Source organism: Pezoporus flaviventris, unplaced genomic scaffold (genome assembly GCF_033815535.1).
Source record: "Pezoporus flaviventris isolate CSIRO_AGI_PZ_B2104156 unplaced genomic scaffold, CSIRO_AGI_Pfla_v1 ptg000001l, whole genome shotgun sequence".
Classification (NCBI taxonomy): domain Eukaryota; kingdom Metazoa; phylum Chordata; class Aves; order Psittaciformes; family Psittacidae; genus Pezoporus; species Pezoporus flaviventris.
The window spans coordinates 25,879,863-25,903,838 of record NW_026892549.1 but is presented as its reverse complement, the minus strand read 5'-3'; the positions used below and the strand labels follow the sequence as shown (position 1 = coordinate 25,903,838).

The following is a 23,976-nucleotide window of genomic DNA, read 5'->3' as shown; positions in this document are numbered from 1 at the left end:
TTGTGAAGCAGAATTCACCAAGCATTGGATTGTTCACCCACTAATAGGGAAGGTGAGCTGGGATTAGACCATCATGAGACAGGTTAGTTTTACCTACTGATGATGTGTTGTTGCAATAGTAATCCTGCTCAGTACAAGAGGAACCGCAGGTTCAGACCCCTGGTGCGTGCGCTTGGCTGAGGAGCCACTAGTGTCAGGCTACCATCTGCGGGTTTATGACTGAACGCCTCTAAGTCAGAATCCTGCCTAGACGTAGCGATACCACAGCGCCACCAGTGCCTCGGCAGGCTCGCGATAGCAGTCGCTCAAGATTGACCAAGGAAATGACAGTCTTGCTCAGAATGTGTGGGTTAAAGCCCTTCCTGACTCTTCGTTGGCGATGACAGGCCTGCCTCATAGCAGAAGGAAAACTCCAGGCTGATGGAGCTCGTCTAGCCTTGTAAGGTCTTCCATCATAGAGAAGGACACTCTTACAAAACCTACGACCTGCGGACTTTGCTGTCACCGTCCTAACTAGCTAGGCTGCGGCAGTTAAACCTCAGGTGTAAAGGGTGGGACCAGTTCTGCGCAAGCTGCGCCTCACCTAAAAAATCCACTGCGCAGGCTGCAAGGGCTCACTCTCACTTGTCTGCATGGACAGGCGAGGGTTGAAACGGTAGGTGACAAGGTGCATGGGAAGCTGCAGCTCCAACCTTGCATGCGGGCGGACCAGCGCATGGGTAGCTCGAGATTACTCAGGAGATGACAGTTGTGGTCGGACACTCCCTGATTGCCTAAGCACCCTTTTCCAACCAGATTTGCATATCCCACTTGCCCTTGGTCATCGTGCTTGTAGTAAGCGTGGTTAAAGCCCTTCCCAAATCTTCACTCGCGAAGCCAAGCCATCATTTTAGGGACATGTTTGATAGTTTAGAAGCAAAGTCTAGAAATAAATTCGTATGTAAATCTCTTCAAGTAGTGGGGCTTCTGATCAGACTCTGATAACTTAATTCTTTTACTTTATTCAAGGGTTGCTGCACATATAAGCATTCCTCCAGATCCTTGCCAAATTACCTGTTCATAGTTTCAGGGCATATTATGTTTAAATTTCCTGAGATAGTGTTATAAGAGGTATAAACTAATTATTCTAATCAACATTGAAATACAGTGCTGTTGAGTTCTAGATGTCATTTTAGAATGTTTTCCTGTGAAAATCCTCCTGTGCTGGCCCACTGAGGCTAACCGGGCTGTATCCTTCTGTGTCAAAGTCAGTGAACTTCCTTATTGCTATCACTCTGAGAAGAAATAACATAATCTCTGTTTTAGGGGACTTCATAACATGTCTTATCCTTACACTTTTCCTTTTCCTCTATTCCTTACTTGGCAATTATATAGAAGTTACATATATTTATTAGAGCCACAAAAATGATCAGAGGGATGGAGCACCTCTCCTATGAGAAAAAGCTGAGAGAGCTGCGGTTGTTCAGCCTGGAGAAGACTCCAGGGAGACCTTGTTGCAGCCTTTCAGTTGTTAAAAAGGGCCTAGAAGAAAGGTGGGGAAAGACGTTTTGGCAGGTCCTGTTCCAACAGAACAAGGGATGATGGTTTTAAACTAAAAAAAGGAGAGATTCAGGCTGGATGTAAGGAAAAAAAGTTTTACAATGAGGGTGGTAAAATACTGGAGCAGATTGCTCAGATAGGTGGTAGATGTGCCACCCCTGGAGACATTCAAGGTCAGGCTGGATGTGGTTCTGGGCAACCTGATGTAGTTGAAGGTGTTCCTGCTCATTGCAGGGGGGTTGGACTGGATGATTGTTGAAAGTCCCTTCCAACCCAAACAATTCTATGACTCTATTATTCTATAAATAAAAAAAAAAATTATATTGCATGTGCTATGTTATTAGATGAACGTATTAAAAGGGGAACCTGGCAAAAGACCGTTGAAATGGGAGAGAATGAAAACCGTGATTTGAGCACAGAAGAAAAACCAAAAATTTGCAGAAGCAGAGAAAAGCTCTTCCTTCAGAATTCTAATAACCAGTATTAGTGACTTTAAAAATTATAATGTGTGCTGGGGCATGTACAGAAGAGCACTAAGAAAGCTCAGCTATCTGGTGACTGCCAAATGATACTGAGTTGTAGCCACTGCCTCCAACACAAATAGCTCAACCTCATTTAAGTATCCTTACTGGAGGCAATCAATCATATACAGAACAGAGCCATTTCAAATAAGGTCTGCTGTTCATATACATTCAGTTATTTTTGCAACTAAGCTATATTTGTATCCAAAATAAGTATTTGGATAACCAAATGTCTCCCTCATAGGAGTGGAGGAAAAAAGAGTGCAAATTGTCAGTATAGGTCAAGAAAAATTGAAATTCAGAATTCAGTGCCTTGATGCATTTCATCTTCAGAACCAAAGTGTTGCTACCCTGTGCAACCTTTTGAAAGGCATTGATGCCTTAGGCTTAAGTACCTGATGTCACAGTGAATGAAGAGATCCAGACAGCCAGCTTACTGCTTATGATGGAAAACAGCACAGCAAGTGGAAGGAGGAGGAACACTATAAGAATATTACAAAAATTGCAGATATATTTAAAAAAAAAATTGTTAATAGAAAAAATATCTTTGAGCAGACTGTCAGCTTCATGAAATACCCCATGTTTCTGTGTTTCTCAGTGTGACAATAACAAAATGCTTTAAAACAATTGATTTTTTAAATCTTTTTTTCTTTGTGCCTTCCTCAAAAAGAACACTTGTTTTAGAAATTTCAGTCAAGTATGTATCTGCACACTGTGGGTTACCAGCTCTCCAGAAAGGTCTGAAAGAGTCTGTCAAAAGTAGGATGAACTTGGTTGCATATATTGGACCACTGAGACACATAAATAGATTCACTTTCTGGGCTTAGGACAGCAAAGCAGGAAGCTCAGCGCTGGTGTTTGCAACAATAGTACTGAGCAACAGAGCCAGAGAGCTCAGTAGGGCTAACATCAGCCACTGTGGTAAACAGCGCTACTTGCATTCAGTAATTCAGTAATAAACACGGGAAAGTCTCATTTTCTTAATTGACAGAATCTAGTCAGATGATCTACATGTCATTACTGGTTTTCCCCATTAAACAACATGAAGTATACCTTCCCCTAGTTTGTTTTTTTTCCTCCTTACTTTCCCTCTTTTTGGACACTCTCTCTACCTTGTATTTCCATGCTATTCCGCAGGGCTTAAGAGAAGATAAGTGCAAATGCTGTGTTTGGGTTTGTTCTGTCTGTGGTATTCCATTGTAAATGGAACCAGTGTCAGAAGCTTTAAACTTTTTTTCCTCAAGTTTGGCTTTGATCTTCCTGCAAAGGAAATATGCAAGTTTTTAATAAAATATGCATGCTTAGGCTCTGTTTTCCATTTGAAAGGCTAATAAAGTCCAGTATGAAAAACATTTTAATGCCAATTTCAGAATTACAGATTTTTTTAACAGAAAACAAACAGATATGAGCCCTTTTGTTTATAACTAGTGTAGTGACAGGGCAGAGGTGAAATTTCCTTAGCTATTTCTGTCTTTAAGAATCCAGCCTTTACCAATGCATTATTCCAAACCTTCACTGGATAATTTGCATAATGATTTCAGTTTCTGTGAGTCTTATCACCAGCAAATTTGTTCATTAGAATGTATATGAAGGACAAACATAGAAAGAAGTGAACACAGCTGAAATGAATTCATGAAAAAGTTTGAGCAAATGCTGGTGGATTTTTTTCTCCAGTGTTTTTCTCAGCTCTCTTCAGAACCGATTCAAATCTCATCTAAAAGCAGTGAAAAATGTCCACCACTTACTGAGTTTTGTAAATCTATGAGCCCTCTGTACCTCATACTCAGAAGTAAAGACAGGACAGACCCTCTCCTGATTTTGACTTTTCCTCTGTAAGTATGAAACAGTTTGAGATACTGTCACATTACTACAAGCAGCCTCCACCCATAAGCATTGTTAACCTCTCTGGTATTTTCAGGTCCTGCATGTGCTGGCTTCTTGCCATTTTATCTGAGCACAATGTTCTTATAGCTTCCAGTATGGCACATGATAGAGCAAAGGAAGATAAAGAAGGGAACAGAGCAAACAGTAATAAATATGAATGAAAAGACAGTAATAAATACGAATTCTGTTACTCTTGTTTCTTTTCCCTTCTCTATCTTTTCTTTTACATTTTCCTCTCTTTGCCATCAAGATTTAAAGCATTTTAAGTCATTCCCTCTGACTTTCGCTAGTACAAGCATGAGTTATGAGGAATGAGCAATTAATGAATGAATGTACTCTTCCTCAGGAGAACAAGCAAGACACTTCTAGCAGGAGCTGCTGATACAGCACTTGAGGAGACTGAATGGAGTAGCATGGTACAATTTCATAAATCAGCATGCAAAAATTGTTAGACATCATGTGTCACCATGCGGTGGTTGGTTAGGAAAAGCAACCTACTCCAGGAATAACCGATTTGCAATCTCTAGACTCTAGGTTTTGGAGCTTTTCATTCAGTTTTGGTTTAGTTTTACTTTGGATTAAAATTTACTTGTTTAGTAACCTCCTATTTCATTCACTGAACTGCTGGTTAGCTAGTGAATAATCCAGGTAGTGGATTATTGCACAGAATTCTTTGGTGAAATACAACTCTTAAGTTTTCTGTTTATATTTAAAAGAGGGTGAATTTTATTTCCATTAGCTTTATAGTAGCTTTGAATATTCAGAAAAAAAACTTTCAAGATGTCAATACCTGTGTTGAGCTCTAGAACCACTGCTATTTTGCTATTCGAATTCTGCTTTTTACATAGTTTCCTCAGTCCTTACCTAAGGAGATTGCATAAGAGAAAAATGTAATCTCCAAAATAATTTACCATATTAGACAGAAACTACCATCAGTGGATCTTTATCAGCCGCCTGGAGCAGAAAGGAGACACGTGGCTGTACATTTGGAAAACGGTTGTTCACAGTACTCATCAATGCTTGCTGCCAATTGTGGGCAGATGCCATCAACAGTCATTACGCAGTTCTGAAAATAGAATCAAACTTGACCTGGGCAGGTCCTCAAAAATGGATAAACTGCCTCTGAACAAGGGAAATGTGTGGAGTCTATTCTCTCTCCCAGCCTCCTGCTGCTCAGGGATCTTACAGACCCAGAGCTAGGGCAGCATGGGAAGGGGGTACTTACTTGGGGTGTATATGTCAGGTACTCAAGATGTCTCCTCACCCCTAAGAGTTATTGTTTCTCTGTGTGTCCCTGATCTGTCCTTGTGGAAAGGAGCACGACCAGCATGTTTCTGCTAGTCCCTGCAGCAGTGCTGTGTCATCTCTGGAAATGGCAAGTTACATTTGCCCCTTGCTGTTCTTCCTTTTTCTCTTTTCCCCTAGAAACCACTAGTAAGCAGCAACAGCAAGCAGGAGAAAGCACCTGGGGAGAAGAAGGGCAAAGAAGTTTTGAGAGCACCTCTGCCGTATGTGTGCTTCCTTGGCTGTCACAGCCACTGTGCTGTGTCCTGGGAAGGGAAAAAAACAGCATCAGAGTGCAAGTGCCTCCCTCTTGTCCACTTTCCGAACCCGTGTGAACTTGGCATGAAGTGCTCCTGTTGTGGCTTTGACAACACTCCTGCAATTACTGTGCTGTGTATAAGAGACCAACCTGCCATGGTCTCTTATTCATGTTTTCCCAAACCTGGCTTCCTCTGCTTAGCCCCATATGAGGATAAAGACTACAGAAAGTGGCTTCCTTTCCCTGACCTCACAGAAGGCTTGAGAGGAACACTGTCTTTTCCTTTTCTTTGAGAAGTGCTGGCGAGCACAGACTGTTACCATCCACTGCATACAGTGCTTGGCATCAGAAGTGGTCAGTTGTTCCCATGCTCCTGTTTGCTTGCTGGTGTGTGGCAGAGAGCATAAGAGAGAGGAAAACAATGCTATACTTCTGAAATGAGGTATAGCAAGTGTTGTGTGCCCAGAGCTCCAGCCCAGCCTGCCAGTGTTTATTCTTTAGTTAGCAGGTAGAACATTAAAAGCGACGTGCACTTAGTTGCTCCCCTGTGCAAACCCCTCTTATCTCCAGCAGGCCTGGAAGACGTGATTTAAGGATGTAAGAAAAGTGTTGCTTCATCTTTTTGGAGAGGTACAGCTAGCATTCCTATGGCAATGTTATCTTTGAAATACAAGAGTTCTTTGCAAAGGCTACCAACACTGCTAACCTTAATGACAGGAAAAAATAATTTTAAAAATACGTCTCTACAGCCGACAGTCCTCCCGCAACAGAAGAGGGATGGATATCTCTTTGCTATTTGCTTCTCCTCCTTTACACTCACTAGAAAGATGTATGCAAAAAAACTTTTCTGTCTACTTTGCCAAAACAAGGAGGACACCACAGCAATAATCTTTTGATAACAGAAATGTTGGACTGAATCAAAATTTGCTATAAGCTATATAGCAGAAGAAATTGTTACCTTTTACTTGTGCAGGGAGTGATCTCTTTATTTAACAATAGTTCCAACAAAAGAAATGTTTCTGACTATGGTTTTGGGGTTTATGCTTTTCTGAGCATTCTCCTCTCTGTTGGCTGTTCTTGAAAAGTTGTGACATGAGATCAGGAAAGCTTAAGAGCTTATGTGACTTCTTAGCTTGCCATCATTTCAAGATGAATAACTGTTCATGAAGACAGCCTGCGGGAAGGGAATTGATGTACTATTTGGATGCCCTGACTTTATAATTCATACTAAATTCTCTCGGTAGGAGTGTGCCCAGTGCTGAAAACTTTGCCTTAGGGTTCAGATGGATCAAGCAGTAATAAGACTCTATGGCTAGCTGAGAGGGAGGAAGAGGAGAAAACAATTTAAAAGCAATGAAAGAAGATACCACTATCATTGTTGAAGCAAAGCTTTTGCTTCCACAGCCTGTGGAACCAGCACATAATAGGCTGGAGAACTGACCCTACTCTCAGTTGCAGGCCTTGCAGCTGCTCGCAGGATTGCAACCTCAGTTTGGGAACTGGCTCAAGGAGTGGCAGCTGGCTGATCTGCTCAGCTGTGTTTTGAGACAAGCAATTTTCTGTTAAGGTCAGTGAGAGTGTGACAGTGTAAGGAGTTCAGACCACCATCGCCAGAAAGGGTGGAGAAATCTAAATTGAGAAAATAGGGATATGGACATACGTTCTCTCTAAAACTGGTTGCATCATCTATTTCAATCTGAATATATTTGTCGATAAAGCGTTTTTCCCAGCAAGATGCAGGAAGGAGATTTTATTCCAAGATGAATTCACAGTTTGCATAAAGCTTGCAAAATATTTCCACTTAGACAGGGCTGTCAGACAGTCATTTTAATGAGTGCTGAAAACCCAAACCAACTGCAGCCTAATCCCACTGCTTGCTCCTATTTCTGTATTGACACTCCTGGCACCTCCCAGTCATTTGCCTTCTGCAACCAAACAGCTGCACATTGGGAGTGAGCATCTTTGTCCAAAATGTCTGCTACTCAATAATGTTTGCTGATAACAACTGTTCTCATAAGTTCTAGATAGCATGGCTTCAAACGCTGAAGTAGTGTGCACCAAAATGAAAACAGGATCCAGATAGCTTCGTTTTCCCTATGTTAACCATCATGTTCACTGAATACTTTGTTAGATCAGTTTTTGCAAGTTTTAACTAAGAATGTAGTTTTGGACTACCTGGTGAAGGGAGTGGGGGGACCAACATCTGCTTTCACAGCTGTATCTTGTTTGTTGGTAAGCATCTCTTACCCCCTCTAAGCATGGAAGAAGATTTGAAAACATGTTGGAGCAGATTCATGTGTTTTCTCCCTGAATTATTTGTTGTTGTGTTTTTATTGGACATCACTGCACCTTGTGCTGGAAGCAGGAAGGCTTGCTTGTAATTCAGGTGAAGGCCAGTTATGTGCATTTTTGGTGGTTTTGATAGCCTTGTTATTAACTCCTGATGGCATAAGACTTAGTGGTCAGGCTATAGATAGCTGATCGGTCTGATAACTGCTAATCTCATTAACCCTCTGACTTAACTTGATTTATACTTCCTTTGCTCCCCCTAGTTTATAGTGATACATATAACTCAACTTCAAGAAAGAACAAAACCACAGGGTAGATGATAAAAAAGTATCACAGAGCATTTTTGCTCAGGTCTCAAAGTCTCTGCAGGGAATGGAGGATTTGGATATAATTTAGCACCATTGACACTAATTTCTATTGCGCTATTAGGCAAATGTGAATAGTCCTTAGTTGGTGCTACAGAATTTCTATTTTCCATCTCCCTTTAGGCTCAATCTGCCATATCTGCCTTTTCTGAATAACTTTGCTTGAATAAATGTCATGAAGGTAAACACACATGCAGTAACACGTTTCTAGAGTTTTTACTATAAATGAATATTTGGTTCTGCTCCAGAAATATGCACAGGTTTCAGTACTGTCTTAATACGAGGGCAAATTCATTCCTGGCAGGAGCTGTTTAGTGGTACACAGAATTTAAGGGGGGATTATGCTCAGTTTTTGTATGACATTAGCTGTATCACTACAGATGTCTGTATAATTAGGCTGGTGCAACCTCTAAATTAATTTGATGGAGCTGCAGCTACAAAATATCTTTAAACGGATAGTGACTTCTAAAATTCAAGGAAATACACTGTAACAGTGTAGCTATTGCACACGCAAAATGGTGGGACTAATCTAGGTGACTGATATTTAAAGTACAGAACTCTGTATAGCTCCACCATACACATTTACTTTTGTTGCTCTGCTGCCATTGTAGAAATTTTCTGGCACTTATATGTACAAATTCTTATAAATAGAAAAAAATAGTGAAATAACTCTAGTAAATTTCGTAAAAAAGCTCATCCAACATATCAGGTTAGCAGTTAGCATGGAAGGAAAAGAGGAAATTAGAGAAACAGAATTCACTGATGATGGGCTTTTGAAGTGAGTTCTGCAGGTCACAAAAGAAACAGTGATCAGACAAGTCTGAAACAGACCCACATTCCATCACACAGGAGCCACTGTCAGACCTCTGTCATTAGGCAACAGCTGTGCCTGTATAAATGACTACTTTTCTGCCTTGCAGCCAGCACTTCTCCTGTGAGCATGTGCAGATTAAGCTCTCTGAACTTTGGACAAGGAGGTGAGGGGCTAGTGATAGCCTAGGAGAGAGAACTTTGCTGTATTTATTTGCTTTCTCATTTCTCATTCCAGAATGTATTGCAGGTTATCAGAGATGGCTGTTGCAAACACATATAAGAATAATCTGCGGGGGTATTCACAAAGACTAAGTTTAGCCACAGGATACTTCTGCTCCCAGCTTCCTGCAGAATCAAGAGAAAGCATTTCTTCTGGGGCCACTCAGAGCACCTACAATGAGCTCCCATTGAGACACTCTGCTGAGGATTTTCAACTCCCCGCTGGCTGTAGAAAGATCCTCGGGCAAATAAGCTCCTTAGGCTAAAGGTGGCCTTTGCAAATATCCTCTTGTGCAGCCGGGTTTAAGACCCAGGAGCAGTGGGTGAGTAACTACCAGATTTTGGAGTCAGTTCTATGATTTTCAAGGTTCTTACAGAATGCCACAATTCCTCCGCTGACTTTAAGCCCTCTGAGGCACTGTGTATGTACAGCAACTGGAAATCTGTATGGGTTGCTATAATATCAATAAATAACATACTGCTGTGCTGCCATATATTCACAGCACAAGTAGCAGTGATAGGACATCATTCAGAGCAGAACATGGTTTAATTAAAATGTTTGTGTATGTTATTAACAGAACAGTGCTATAAACTAATGGTCACTTTATTGTCTGTAGACTTTATCTAATCTGCATGTATATGGGTGCTAAGTGGGCACACATTTCTACCAGAGTAAAACCCATGGAAAAACCAGCTCCTAAATGCTGTTTCTAACATATTTCCTTGTGAAATTCTAATTGTGGCTCACAGTTTAAATAATCGTAGATCTGAAAGACAGTATAGGAGTAAGTGGCTATGAGTCAAGTGAGTGAAATTTAAGACTAGTCTCACTGCATATTCAGGCTCTGAGCCAAGGAGAGGGAATATCTGGGTGTTCCTCCTCTTACTCATTTAACACAGTTTTCCTTCTGTTTCCTTAGCAGTTGATTAGCTATGTTCATGATAGCAGTGGGGAGTAAGATAATAATGTCTTTCCTGTCTTGCCATATCACCTCATTCATATCATATCTTGATGGTACAAAAGCTGGCTACTAGCTCTGTAGTTATAAGAAAACTAGGTAAGTGGATGACATTGAGAAACTAGTCACTTAGACTTTCTTAATTAACTTTATGTATTACTGAACCATACCTCTTTCTTGGCTGTCCTTGAGGAGTTTTGACATCATCTAGTGAAAATGTGGTATTATGAGGAAAATCTCATTCACAGGATCAGTCAAGAGAGTTTAGGAAAAGTGCTTTTGGAAAGTTGAAGGGCAGTAAGAAAGACCTGAGAAGATAATGTAATGGAAAGCCAGCAGAAATGTGTCTTGTTCCAATGAACATGGGCAACACTGGAGAGAGAATGAGTCACTGTGGGCTACTTAAGCAAGTAAAAGTAAAATATGAACTGCACTGGAAACAGAAAACTGGAGGGCCACCAAATCAGGCTTCTGTATTCCAAGCTTAGTGCACATGAGAAAAACAGGGACAGCATGAGGATACACTGAAACAGTTGCCAGGATGTTAAAGTTAATACGAAACGATGGTATTGTATTATAAGTCCTGAAGGCACAATAGCACAAAATGACTTGACCAAGAAAATATTAATTGTAATTAATTTGTAATAAGGAGATAAATTTTGAGACCAGTTCTTATTCCCATGATTGGACTTTTGCCATGAAGCTAATTGGACTTTTGCCATGCAGTTTATTGGAAAGAGGATTAAACTTTGAGTAACGTCTTGGTTAAGAAATCATCGATGTAATTGTGAACTGCTGGGAAAAAGTAACTGAAAATACATAACAAAATATCATCACTTGAACAAAAGCATCAGAGGTGTCCCTTTGAGTATTTAAAGAAATGATGGAACAACTAGTTGCTAAAAAAAAAAAAGCCATACAGAAAATTGAGGAAGTAGCTGGAGACTAATAAAGTGTCAGCATGCCTTAAGTCTTTAAAAATTGAATTAAGAGTAACTATAGAAACTATGGTCTTATGGGCATGGCTCCAAACTGAAATATTAAAGCAGAAGGGGAAAATGTATGTATATGAAGGTGAATAGTATAATGAGACCCTGACATGACACAGGTGTACTACAGTAAACTAAGCCAGACAAATTAGAACTTTTATCCCGCCACTTCTTTTTAAGATTAAGCCAGCAGCAGAGTACAGAGTGGCACCAAGACTTTGCAAAGGCATTTGAGGTTCTGCCACATAATGCCTTAAAGGAATTACTGAAACCAGTCAGCGTGGGCTAAAATTCACTTAAAGGTATCACATGCTGGCCACTGAACTGTAGACAGAAAGTAAATCTGAATAGCAGACAGCATTGTCAAGGATAGGTGACTGCTAGTATCCCTTAAAGGTCAAGATATGTTCCAATATCTGGAGGATAAAGCAGTAATTAAATGTGAAAACAATTACTTATGTAGGAAGAATGATTAACGGCACAGGAGAGAGGAAACACAGAAGGTTCTAGTTATTCTCCAAGGATATTATGGATCTAATAAAACAAGGCTAAACTTAAAAGCAAATTAATAAACAAGCATTAGCAGTACTTTGTGCCCATTAGGCAACAAATAAATTTTATGAAGCTTCAAATACATATTTTTTTTCTATGAAAGACATTTTCTTTCTTAAATACTTATTCAGGCTTTATAAATCTGATCAGAAAAATTAAATTCAAAAAGCAGCACCATGAAAAGCATTAATAAAATGATAATTTGCTTGATATCTTTCTGTTTATCTAAGAGGAACATTTCCTTTTAATTGTTTACATTGCTCAGAGGAAGTTGGGAGTTGCACACCAGCTGGTACAAGTGGAGGGCTCTGTAATCTGAAGTGTTGATTATGAATGAAGACAGTGTGATTGTGGGTTGAGGAATGAAGGCTTACATACCAGGATATTTTCTCAATTCTGCTGGGTTAGACCAAAGACCTGCCTAGGCCAGTATAATCTCTTAGCAGGGGCTAAAAATCATAAAATCATTGAATAGTTTGGGTTGGAAGGGACCTTAAAGATCATCTAGTTCCAAAACCCTTGCTGTGGACAGGGAGGGACACATGGATGTTTACAGAAGATGAAGAGCAGGACAAGTGTATATAACAGCTTTAACTTTTCACCAGAGTTCCTAATAATTTTCAGCTTAGGGACTCTGAATCACTTGTGGCTTGAGTAACTCTAAAGGATTTCTTTTCCCTTAACTTTTCCAGCCTCTCCTTGAACCAAAGAAAAATTTTAGCTCTGACACTGTTCTCTGGCCTTACAACTTGAACCTAAATTGCACATCTTCTATTTGTTGAAGCTTGTTACTATTAATTGCAATTGACACTCACTAATTCTTATACTGGGAGACTTGGCAAACAGTCAAGCTTTGGCTACCCTGTTTGTACTATTTGTGCTTTAGTGAATCTCTATAACATATCCCCTTGGTTGCCATTTTCACAGACCAATTATCTTTTTATCTGAGAAGCAGACTAGCTTTTCCCCATACAGAAGCCATTTTCACATCATACTTCACAAAAACCTACAGATTCATGAGTAGGTCCCCTAGCACCAGAAGTCACAAGATTACCTCAGAATTATCACAGAATCACATAGCTTGGATTGTAAGGGACCTTCAAAGATCATCTAGTGCAACCCCCTCTGCAATGAGCAGGGACATCTTCAACTAGATCAAGTTGCTCAGTATCACATCCATTCTGGCCTTGAATGTCTTCAGGGATGGCACACCTATCACGTCTCTGGGCTACCTGCTCCAGTGTTTCACCCACCTTTATTGTAAAAAAAAATATTGTATCTTTGATGTTTTAAAACATGCTTAAAGGCCTTGCAAGAAAAGCCTGAATGCATGAACTGAATGCTACTGCTGAAATGAAGTCTTCCTAACAGGGAAGGACAGACTTTTTGAGATGTATGAAATACTGCATACATCTCACTGGAGTGTTATCAGATACAGCAAGGGCTTCCCATCACTGTGAGCAGCATCAAAACAGAAAACAGCAGACGGATCCCTTTCCAAGAGAGCTACAGCCTCAGCGCTGGACTTAAGAGTCAGGGTGCCTGGCTGTGTTTGTTTTCTTTGCAGAGAGGGGGAGGAAGAGGGACAGACTCACTCCAGAGCTAAAACTGAGCACTGCTGCTCTGCCTTGGATTTTGCTAGAGAAAAAAGGGGGACCTGTGCCGTCATCCTCCTTGTTTAAGTACTTGAGGAGGTTCCTGCTTTGCTATCTGAGTTAAAAACAGAGTTTCCCTGTGAGATACCATGCCTAGTTCTCCAAGTTGTAATACATCACAGTATGTCTCCACGTAGAAAAGAAAGCTGTGTCACACTGTACATTAGCTATACATAGTCAGGGCTTTCACTTAGGGTCTTAAATATTCTTTTGTCTTTCTGACACCAGTGTGTGAATTTTACTTCAGTTTCCACACAGCCCTTTGAAAGTATGTGCCTTAGCATGCTTGAAACACTTGGCATGTCCACTGAAGACAAAGTATGACTGCGAAATTGCAAAGAATTTTTTTCCATGAAACTTCAGGAGTTGGTTGCTAAGCTTAGCCAATGTTCCTTTTAGCACTGACCCAAAATGCTGAATACTGGTTTTGATCCTTCTGTTTATCTGTCCTTTAATATTTTGCTTTTCTCCTCAAAAGTGACGTATTAATAGGAGGAAAAAAAAAATGAGGCTGGCTTTATTCCCTCCTTCTTTTTCTTTCCTGAAAACTGTCTGTAGCCTTTCTGCCTTCTGCTTGCACAGTCCACTGAGCAATAACACAAGTGTTTTTTATTCCCAAGTGGGAAGGAAGAGCTGGAACTGAGTCTTGCTGAAGTCTGAGAAAGGAGGTTTCTTTTATAACTTGCAAATAAAAACCTGCTACTGTGAAATAAAAGAGTGTTTTCAAATAGGAAGAATGGGGTTGCCTTACAGCTCTGTGCTGTATTCTGCTGCTGCTGTGGAGCAGTTTTCCCAAAACGGAGTGCAACAAAGGCAGGACAGAACTTTGTAATGGTGTGTAGGCTGGTTTGCGAGGAGAACAGGAGCACTCAGCACCTTTACCTCTCGCTTTATGGCTTGAATGAGGTTGTAGCTTGTAGGCAAGAAGCCACACACCTCTCCAGCTGGCTAGCAGCCTCTCTGCCTGTCTGTTGTAAAATGGTAGCTCTGCAGCAAAATCTTGGTGACCTACCTGGGAGGCTGCAAATGCCAGGCTAAGGCACAAGAGCTGAGATTGTTGAACCTAGACAGGCAAGATGTGTGTGTCACAGCTCATGTTTCCTGGTATGTGTACACTGCTGGAAAATGCTGCTTCTCTCCCCTTATGTGGGGTTGCAATAATAACAGAGACACTCTTATTAAACTATAGAAATTGGTTGTGTATTTATCTAAATGTTGAAAGTGTGAAAGGTTGCTGTTCTGGCAAATTCTTTGCAAGCTTTTGCAGCTCTAAACACGACACTGCTGTCTGTAATGTTGTCCTGCCTTTGGCAGACTTTCCATTACATAATGTTGACCCGTACTTGTTATATGTGGCATTTTTTGCTAAACACTGTCAGGGATAATCTGTCACATAACAAACCTTCTGATTATACGTTAAGACTCTGTCATCCTTTAGCACAAATGCAACTTGTGCCTCAGACATTGCCATTTCTTGTTAAGACAAGTAGAGTACAGTTCTTTCAGGTAAGAAAAACACCAAGAGAGTATCGTGTGGTTTGAGACTGAAATACCTAGGACTAAATTCACTGCTGAGTGATTGCATGGAATCACATCTGGGAGTAATTTGAGCTTTAAAAAATGTTGAGCCCTAGCCCAGGTGATGGGAGTAGTGATTGGCTGAAGGAAGCATGAAGTCTGAAGTGTGACTCTGCAAAATGCTGTCACAGGCAGGTCCAGCTTGCTTCTTGCTTTGGAAACATGGAGCTGTGGAAAAGGTTTCTCTCCTTTACTCTTCCACTGAAGTCTGACAGTGTTTGTAGACTGAACCAGTCTTTTCTTAAAAAAAAAAAAAAAAAATTGAAAAAAAGGATACTGGTGTGCAGAGATAAATAGATATAGCTCAGCCAGGGGTTCTTGCTATAAGGCAGCTGAGAAGTGAGAGGCCTTAGAGGAACAGAAACACCCCCAAAACTGCCTGCTTTCAAAGAGCAATGCAAAATCCATTAGTTCCTAAAAACCTGATTTCAGTTGCATAGAATAAAAAGCAGAGGAGAGAAAGGTGTGTAGAATAGAGACAGAGAGAATAAAATGGGAATTGTCTCAGTATTCAAGAATATGGTCTGCTTTAAATGGACTTCATATAATGTTATAGCAAAAAAGTAACAAGATTGTGTGAGCTGCTGAAACGTCTGCCACATTGTGGGGAGGAATGAATGTGGAACATAAGGCTGAGAGACTAAATACACTGTCTTCAGAGAAAGAAATTTTCCAGCCTGACGTAGGAGATGACTGTGTGCTAAGAACAGTTGTGATATCGAGGAGAAAGGTTTTGGTTCTATGCAAGGAATGAATGCTTCTCAGAGCCAAAATTAAAACCTGATGAATGCAATCTCACCTGCTTTCATTTCTTCTCTCTCAAGATTCTACATTTGTCCTCATTCTGTCTGTGTGTTCATTCATACATTCCTCTCCCCTCCCACCTCCCCATTGACTCACACACTCCCTCCCTGTTTGTTATCGCTTCCTTTTAATTTTCTCTTCCTTTAGTTTTCCTTCCCACTCATTCCATTTCTCCTCTGCCTGATCTCTCTGCACACATTTTCCTTCATGGTGAAAAAATAGCAGAGACACAAAGAGAAGGAAAAAGAGAAGATGAGTGAGGATGGAAAGGGGCAAAGAGCAGACAGAGCAGGAAGGGTGCTCAGTGTTGCACTTTCTCTCCATGCTGAACCACAGATTTTTGAAGGTGTCATAGGAGTCAGGGCTCTTAAAACCTGTTTTTTCTCTCAGGCAGCAGCACTTGGCAGTGGCTTTGTGAAAGGTAAGGCCAGAGCTCATTTCCTCAGATTAGCATCCCTAGAAACCATCATAAAGAATAGAATAATCCCAAAGTCCAGTGGAAAGCCATCTTTGAGTGACAAACATCTGGCAGTGCACTGAGCTAGCTGCCATATCAGACTGGGAGGAGACTGGGTGGTCTTCAGACTCTAAAATAGGAAATGGTAGCTTTAAGACTCTGGACTTGCTGGCAGGCAGTGCTGACTGAGAATCATCACAGCCCCAAGCTTGTCATGGACCTGTGTGCAATGAAATGGTGTTTCCTAAAGCAGCCAGTGCTGGTGTCTCAAAATCAATGCCCAAACGGTCCTGATTTTGGTTTAGTGAAACAACAAAGAGGTACCAGGAATGCTTACTGTAACATGTGGTAGGAAATGGGTTGAAACCACTTTATCTGTAGAGCAGTGATACCATCCCAGCACAATGAGCTGGATCCCAAAGTTAGTCTGTAACCTGGAGAAAGCACTGTGCTCCTGCAGCACCCAAAGCCGAGGCTACTCCTTCGTCCAGCCTGCAGACCTGTGGGAGGAGGAGAGCTGAGCTGTCACACACTGATGGTGCAGTGCCACACAAGTTTCGGCTTATTCTCCTGTTACTCTTTATTTTTATTCCTTCTCTAGCCCTGTTCTTGTTCCTGAAACTGCAAACCAAGATTGGATTGTTTCTCCCTGACTGAAAAAAAAAACAACAAAGCTTACTTTTCTTCAAAGCTTGGTACATACAGCACCATACACTGCGGGTTATTTCTCCTTCCCACAAAAGGAGCAGGAGGGAAGTGTGCGGGGCACATAGCCAGAAATTGCTCGTTCCTTTACTCTGTCCTGCCACCTATAACCTTCTGTCAGCTTTTCGTATCAATTTAACATCGGCTACCCTGTCCGCCTCCAACTTCTTGCATACATGAAGGATCAAAGTGGATGCTCGCAGCCTCTGCAGTTTAGTGTGAATTATGTGCAGCGGTGGCGGAGGGCTGCCTGCTCAGGGAAGGGCAATTTGTGGCCGCGGGTCGTGGGGCTTTTGCCTTAATGCGACTCTCCTCGGGTTACGGGGTAGCCTGGAACCAAAGCATCCGGCGGCGCCCCACTCCGCGCAGCACAGGTGCGGGCAGCCGTGCCCAGAGCCGGCCGGGTGAACCGGAGGGGTTTGGCCCCCGGGACCTTCGGTGCACCCCGCGCAGGCCCCGGCCGGGCGGCAGCGCTGCGCCCCGGGAGACACTCGGTATCGGCTGGGGAGCCTTCCCCCGGCCGTTAATAACGGTCGCCGCGTTCTCGGGCACTGCGGGCGGTGAGGGGCGGGGGAAGGGACGCGCAGGCGATCGCGGCGCCGCCACCGTTACATAAGGAGGAGTGGGGGCAGGGAGCGCTTTGACGCGGCGGCGGCCCCTTTAAACGCGGAGCCTGGGGCTCGCTGAGCGCGCCTCACTGCTGCCCCCTCCCCGCCTCGCTGCAGAGACAAATCCGCTCCCCGCCCGCCTCCCCGAGCCCAGCCGAGCCGGGCGGCGCCGGGAAGCGCTCCCGCGCGGCTCTGCACCGCCCGCCCGCCCGCCCGCCGCGGAGCAGGCAGCCTTAGCTCTAGACCCGGCGGCGCGACAGCAGGGAGCGGTGAGGGGCGCGATGGAGGCTCCGCGCCTGGCGCACACCATGAACAGCCCTACTAGCCCCTGCGAAGAGGTGATCAAGAACCTGAGCCTGGAGGCGATTCAGCTCTGCGATAGGGACGGTAAGTCCAGGCTCGGCGAGGCTAATCCCTGCAGACGCAAGATGCTGCTGCCCTCATGGATGCTAATGCAGATTAATCCTCGCGGCGTATGGCTCTTTGTTATCCCCCATGTATTTGTAGGTTCAAGTGTTCTCCACCCTTACCACCGCCGCCACCACCCTCTTGCCACTGAGAACAAAAGAAAAAGCGAAGGTTGCACCTTGCTGGAGGGAAGGGAGGGAAAGCCGCCGCTCCCTAAGCCATCCCTCGTGTTGCAGTGCGTTTACCCCTGGGCGAGCCTGCTGCGCAGCCCTGCCCCTGCCAGGAATGGACGCTGGGGTTTATTCTGGGAGAGGCCATGAGAGCTACAGCAGGCGCTGCCGGGAGCCCTGGTCTAGAGACGGGGTGATGGCCCTGGTGGGCTCCAAACTCCTTTGTATCGTGGGACAGTTCCTGTGCTTAAAATGCGCGAACGAATCCACTGGCTGGTGGGGGATAACGGCGAAACTTGTTACCTGTCGCTTGTGCCACCGATAAAGCGGGGAGAGGACCGATACTGGGGGTTGCAAGATGGGGCTCGTGGGGAGACAGAGCGGGAGGCGGCGGGTCCGGTGGGCCCCGCGTTTCAGCACCGCGGACAGCACTACGGCGTGCGGTGCCGTGCCGTGCCGTGCCGGGCGGCCGCACAACCGGGGGACCGCAGTGCCCTAGAGCCAGCGGCAGCCCTTCTGGGAGGCACAGCTACACCGCAAACAGGTGAAGTTTGGGGTTAGAGTTGCAGGTGCGGATATTAAAGATTATCTGGGTCGAAGCAACCAGATAAATGTAAGGTGGTGGTGTGGGATAGACAAAACAAATTTACATGCTTAAAGCACACTGAGAGCTGACTATGGTGGAATAGAGTAATATTGTTTATGCACAACTATGACGGACAAACTGGACAGAGAAACTCATAGTCAAGCAATGAAAAAATATTTTCTTGTAGAGTGGCATATATTTTATGTTCATATACCAGATTATTCTCATCTTCTCATTTGATGTTGAATTATCAAAAATAACTCCTAATGTTTTAGTGCAAAATATGCTTTGGGTGTGGAATGTATGTTACCTGTTAAATATACCAAGGAATGGAATTACCGTGTTGGTGAATGGCACAACTGAGTAAATGAAGCTATTTCCTTGTTGTGAGTGTATTCTTGGAGCATAACTGGTATAGGTGATGATTTAGAAACCGTCCAGCTTTCTCAGTCATTCTTTTACAAATTAGTTGTGATTGAATATTTTGCTTTTTTTTGACTGAGGCAGATTCAATATTTTAAATGCTGGATTTTTGTAGGAACTTTATTTTTCTTGAAACATTCAAGAAATCGAGAAGACATTAAAAATGTCTTTTCAGTAATAATTTTCATAGCTGCATTGCAAGTTCTTTGATTTTTCTGTTGTTTGAATTATAATATAATACACACTTGGATCTATTCATGCCTAACTCACTGCCCAGAGAAACTGAACTATGTTTATAGTAGTGGAGTCTAGACTGTTCTTTAGTTAAAACACCTTTTCATGTTTGTTTATTGTACTAATAGAGATAAATAATGCAATCCTCCTTGTTTGTCTACCTCAAATAATTGTTAACTCCATGTTAATCATTACAGATTCTATGTGGTTCCGCATACTGTAGTTAAGGACTGCTCAATTTCTATGGAACAGTGTCATACAGACAAGCAAATGGAAAAATGTAGTCTTTTTAGTTTTAATTCCCTTTTGAATAGGCTTTACTGCAAAACAACTTTCCTGTAGATCTGGCTTTACAAACTAATCTTTGTAAGAGATTCATCTTCATAATCAAGTAAGCCACTATCATACAGAGTCACTGTTTCCTACAATACATGGTTGAATTTCTGAAGGAGGCATCTATATTGGGCATGTCAGATGTGGAACTCAGTGCCTCATTTGGCACAAGACTGCACTTGAGCATACTTTGCTATTTCCTACAGGTGGCACTTACGTACCAAAAAAGCTCATTTTAATGGGAACATAAAAACAAGCAAGTAAAGGTTAAGGTATTAATCTTTCTAGGTAAGCATGTAAATGTATATGTAACATGCTTAGATTCCTAATTGTGTACATGGGTTTAGTTAGTTTATTATATTACAAATATTTACAATTTATTTTAGAGTATCTTTGTTGTAAAAGATGTGGTTCTTAAGGTGATATGTTGGCATCATTGGGATTAATTAAAGTTTTGTGATAAATATCAGTATTTTACCCACAGTGAAATAAAAATGTGCTAGATTTTAATATTCTGAAAATGCCCTCAATCTCTGAGCTGTAGTAACTGTAAAGGCAACAGATTAAATGATAACATTACATATCCAACCATGATAAATTCTGCAGCACACTTAGTTTGGCATTTCAGACAATGCTGCACTATAAACATAAGCAATAATTGAATTTCTATGCAGATAACAAAATATTTTTCTTGTTTTATGAGATGAGGGGATTAATATTGAAACACTGTGTATTAAAAAACTGGGTTATACCTCCTTTGGAGGTTTATGCAAGACCCAGAAATCCAGGAACTGGAGTGAGCAATTAATAACATCACAACAATTAAGATCTTTGTAGATTTTGGGGTTTATGATTTTTTTTCCCAAGTACCATCATCTTTCTTAATGAATCAAGACCATTTAGAAAACTTACAAATGCCAAATAAAAGAAAACAAATGTATGCATTTTGGAGATTATTCTTTTTTTTAAATAAACACACCTGCTCAGATTTGGTTTAAAGCAAATGCAACATTCTAAAGTAGATAATCAGCTCTTATTTTCAACATTCTCTGTTATTTACAAATCTATCTTGCATTATTTTTCTTATTATTTAAGGTCTGCTAGCACAGCTTAATATTAGTCTCTTACACAATCTAATATGTAGTTCCTTAGAACTCTGCTGAACTCACTTTCTATATAGGAAAAAGTGTATCATCTGTTATTTTCCTTTGCCATATTTGAACACCACAGCTATATTTCTGTAAACTTAGGTCAGGGAAGAATGTTTAATCTCTGCTAATAATTCCAGTGACTTTTTTATAAAATTTGTGTTAGCTCTACCCAGGGATTAATCCTTTAGTAGATGGATGGCCTTTGTGTCATGAGCAGGCCAATTCTATGAAAATATATCTAACTTCAGAAAATCATACACTTTGAAAATACTGTGCTTTTTTACAGACTTGGTAGAACCATCTTGGATTTTAGCAGCTGAATTTCCAGAAACTCCACATTGTGATTGCGCAGCGCCCCCCCTATAGATACTGCACTTTGACTGCTGGAGTCCTGCTAGAGTAAGAACAGTGATGGTGTCATCTGCTTCCCATGGTTTTACAGTTGGCATAGGCAGGTGGAAGGCAGCAGACACCTGTCAAAATACAGAAACGAGAAAAGCAGAGTGTCGTGGTTTAAGCCCAGTTGGCAACTTGGCCACACAGCCCTCGCTCACTCCACCCCCCTTCCTCCCCCAGCTACCGGAGGGATGAGGAGGAGAATCAAAAGAATGTAACTCCCCTGGGTTGAGATAAGAGCAGTCCAGTAACTAAGGTATAACGCAAATCACTACTGCTACCACCAATAATAATAATGATAAGGGAGATAACAAGGGAAGACAATACAATCACTCATCACCTGCTGACCAATACCCAGCCTGACTGAGCAGTGGTCTAACCCTTCTGGGTAACTGCCCCCGTTTATATACTGGGCATGACGTGCTGTGGTATGGAATACCTCTTTGGCTAGTCTGGGTCAGGTGCCCTGTCTCTGCTTCCTCCTGGCTTCCCTTCCTCCCTGGCAGAGCATGAGACTCAGAAAGTCTTTGGTCAGATTAAACATTACTTAGCAACAACTAAAAACATCAGTGTTATCAACGCTGTTCCCAGGCTGAAAGTCAAAAACACAGCACTGCACCAGCTACTAAGGAGAAAAATGACTACTACTGCTGAACCCGGGACACAGAGCAACAAACATTCAACAAGGATGCTGGAATTTCAGAGACATGGACTGGAGAAAAGAGCAAGAAATCTGGTCTAGAGAACACTAATAGAGACTTGGGAGTGGCTGTTCAAGGGTGGAAAAACAGGAAAGATGTGAAAGCTGGGTATGTTTGTGAGAATTAGGTTATATGGGAAGGCAGAAATAGGAAAAATGACCCTGAATGAGAACAGGAGAGGAAGATGAAGGAGCAAGGAAGGTAATCCAACTTCAGCCAGGGTGCCCAGTGAAGTAAAACTGGGAAAAAAAGGTGAGGGGCCATTCATCCAGATCAGATGAATTGGATGACTGAGGATGGAATGAGAACTGGGAACCTGTGAAGAGTAAACCTGGAGATCTGTCTGCAAAGAAGAGACAAAGTACAAGAATAAGAAGGAGAGAATTGTACACAGAGGTTAGAAGTAAAGGAATGGAGCTAAGACTCGCTGAGCAAAGAGGCTGGGACTGAAAGGAAAGCCTTAGTAATAAAGAGCAGGACTTTTGATGTGTGACTGGGGAGTAGAAGAAGGGGTGGGACAGGGAAAAGTTCAAGGGACAGGGCAGAACTGGCCATGTTTTGGTGTGACAGCCAGAGAAAGGTCAATGTGTATCAGCACATGTCATCTTCCAAAGCTGCTCATGGCTTCAGGATGCCAAATTCTCGTTGTACATTTGCCAGCAAAGAATGGTACCATGGTATCAGGGCTTCAGGGATATTGAGAGTCAACAGCTGCAACTGACTTCAGCAAGAATAGGACTTTGCAAATACAAAGCACACTACTAAATGCTTGGAGAAAGAGATGTTAACCACCTTAAATAGGCAGTGAAAGTTATTAACCATGTTTTACTTGTCTGTGCCTCAGTTTTCCATGTGTAAAATGGAAGTGGTATTATTGCTTTGCCTCATAGAGATGTTTTCAGAATAAACTAATAAATGTTTGTTAAGCAGCCAGGCACTGTAGTAGCCTAGAAAACCCATGAGGTGCATGGAAAAACCTATGATGAATGATGAAATCCATTTTTGTCTTCAGAGCAGAATGTGAATAATGTGTAGCAAGTAAGTCCTGGAACTACACACTGAACAGCAGTGAATAGCTGTTACAAGAAAAATAGTTCATTATGTATGCAGTATTCATTATGTATGCTGAATGAGTCAGAATTTATGTGGAAAAATAGTATGTAATCATGCAGTTAAAGACTGTATCATAATCTGAACATACAAAGGGGCCTATTTAAAGTTATTCAAGTATGCTTCATTCTGGTATTTTCTAATTGTTGATGGCATGAACTATACAATCTCACTAACGTGCTTTTAATGTGTTCACTACATATATTTAAAGATAGCATTTGGGTATCAGGATCAGAACTGGAATTGGTGTCTTGGCCAGTTTCAGTTGCATAAGTCAATTTCATCACCTTCCAGACACTTGACACCATCAAAATTGTTGTTCAGTCCAACAAGCTTGTATAAAACCATTACATCATACAAACTAAGATGTCATTTCTGTTTTATGTTAGCAGCTTGCATCTTTGTCTTACCATGTTATTTGAGCACATCTCATGTTTTCTTATTTATTTCAGAAGTTTATTAGTATGCCGAAAGGTATTTCTAGAGTTTGTAAACAGGGTTTTTTATGGCCATATAATGTGCACATTTGCCTTTAAAAGAGAAGGGATAAAGTGGCATCATCCAGTCTCTGGATGCATTCTTAAATCCCTTTTTTGGCATTGTGGAGCAGTATCACTGCTATTTCTGAAATGTTATACTTTAAGTCTCAGAGACAGGGAAAAATTGAATTTCTAGGTAGACTTCTACATGAAGGACAACTGTGAGATTCAAATTTTACAGTAATAGAGTCTTGTATGGATGGTCTTGCATAATTGTTTAGGTTTTCTCCAACTATGGGAATTCTGAGCACAGGAATAAACAATTCATATTTTTGTAGTCAGCATAATAGAGAGCTGTTTGTAACTGTGATATTTTGATAGGAAACAAAATTCAGAGGCATGTTTATTGTTGTTCTTATTCCTCTCCCCAGCTGCAAGTTTGGAGATGTAAATTCACTTTAAATAATACAAACTGTATTGCTTTTGAATGATAGTATGGCTGACT

General features: G+C 41.7%; 1 protein-coding gene across 2 annotated transcripts in view; it reads left to right on the top strand.

Moving 5' to 3' along the window:
* The window catches only part of PHYHIPL (phytanoyl-CoA 2-hydroxylase interacting protein like), a 58,831-nt gene that overhangs the window by 5,679 nt on the left and 29,176 nt on the right, over positions 1-23,976 (top strand). Inside the window, exon 1 of one of the 2 annotated variants that reach the window (XM_061449202.1) lies at positions 17,526-17,867. The exons of the other annotated variant lie outside the window; for it this stretch is intronic. Coding sequence (XP_061305186.1) covers positions 17,762-17,867 — 106 coding nt within the window. The 5' untranslated portion in view covers positions 17,526-17,761. Of the gene's footprint in view, positions 1-17,525; positions 17,868-23,976 lie in introns of those variants that run through there. 2 annotated transcript variants of the gene reach the window in all.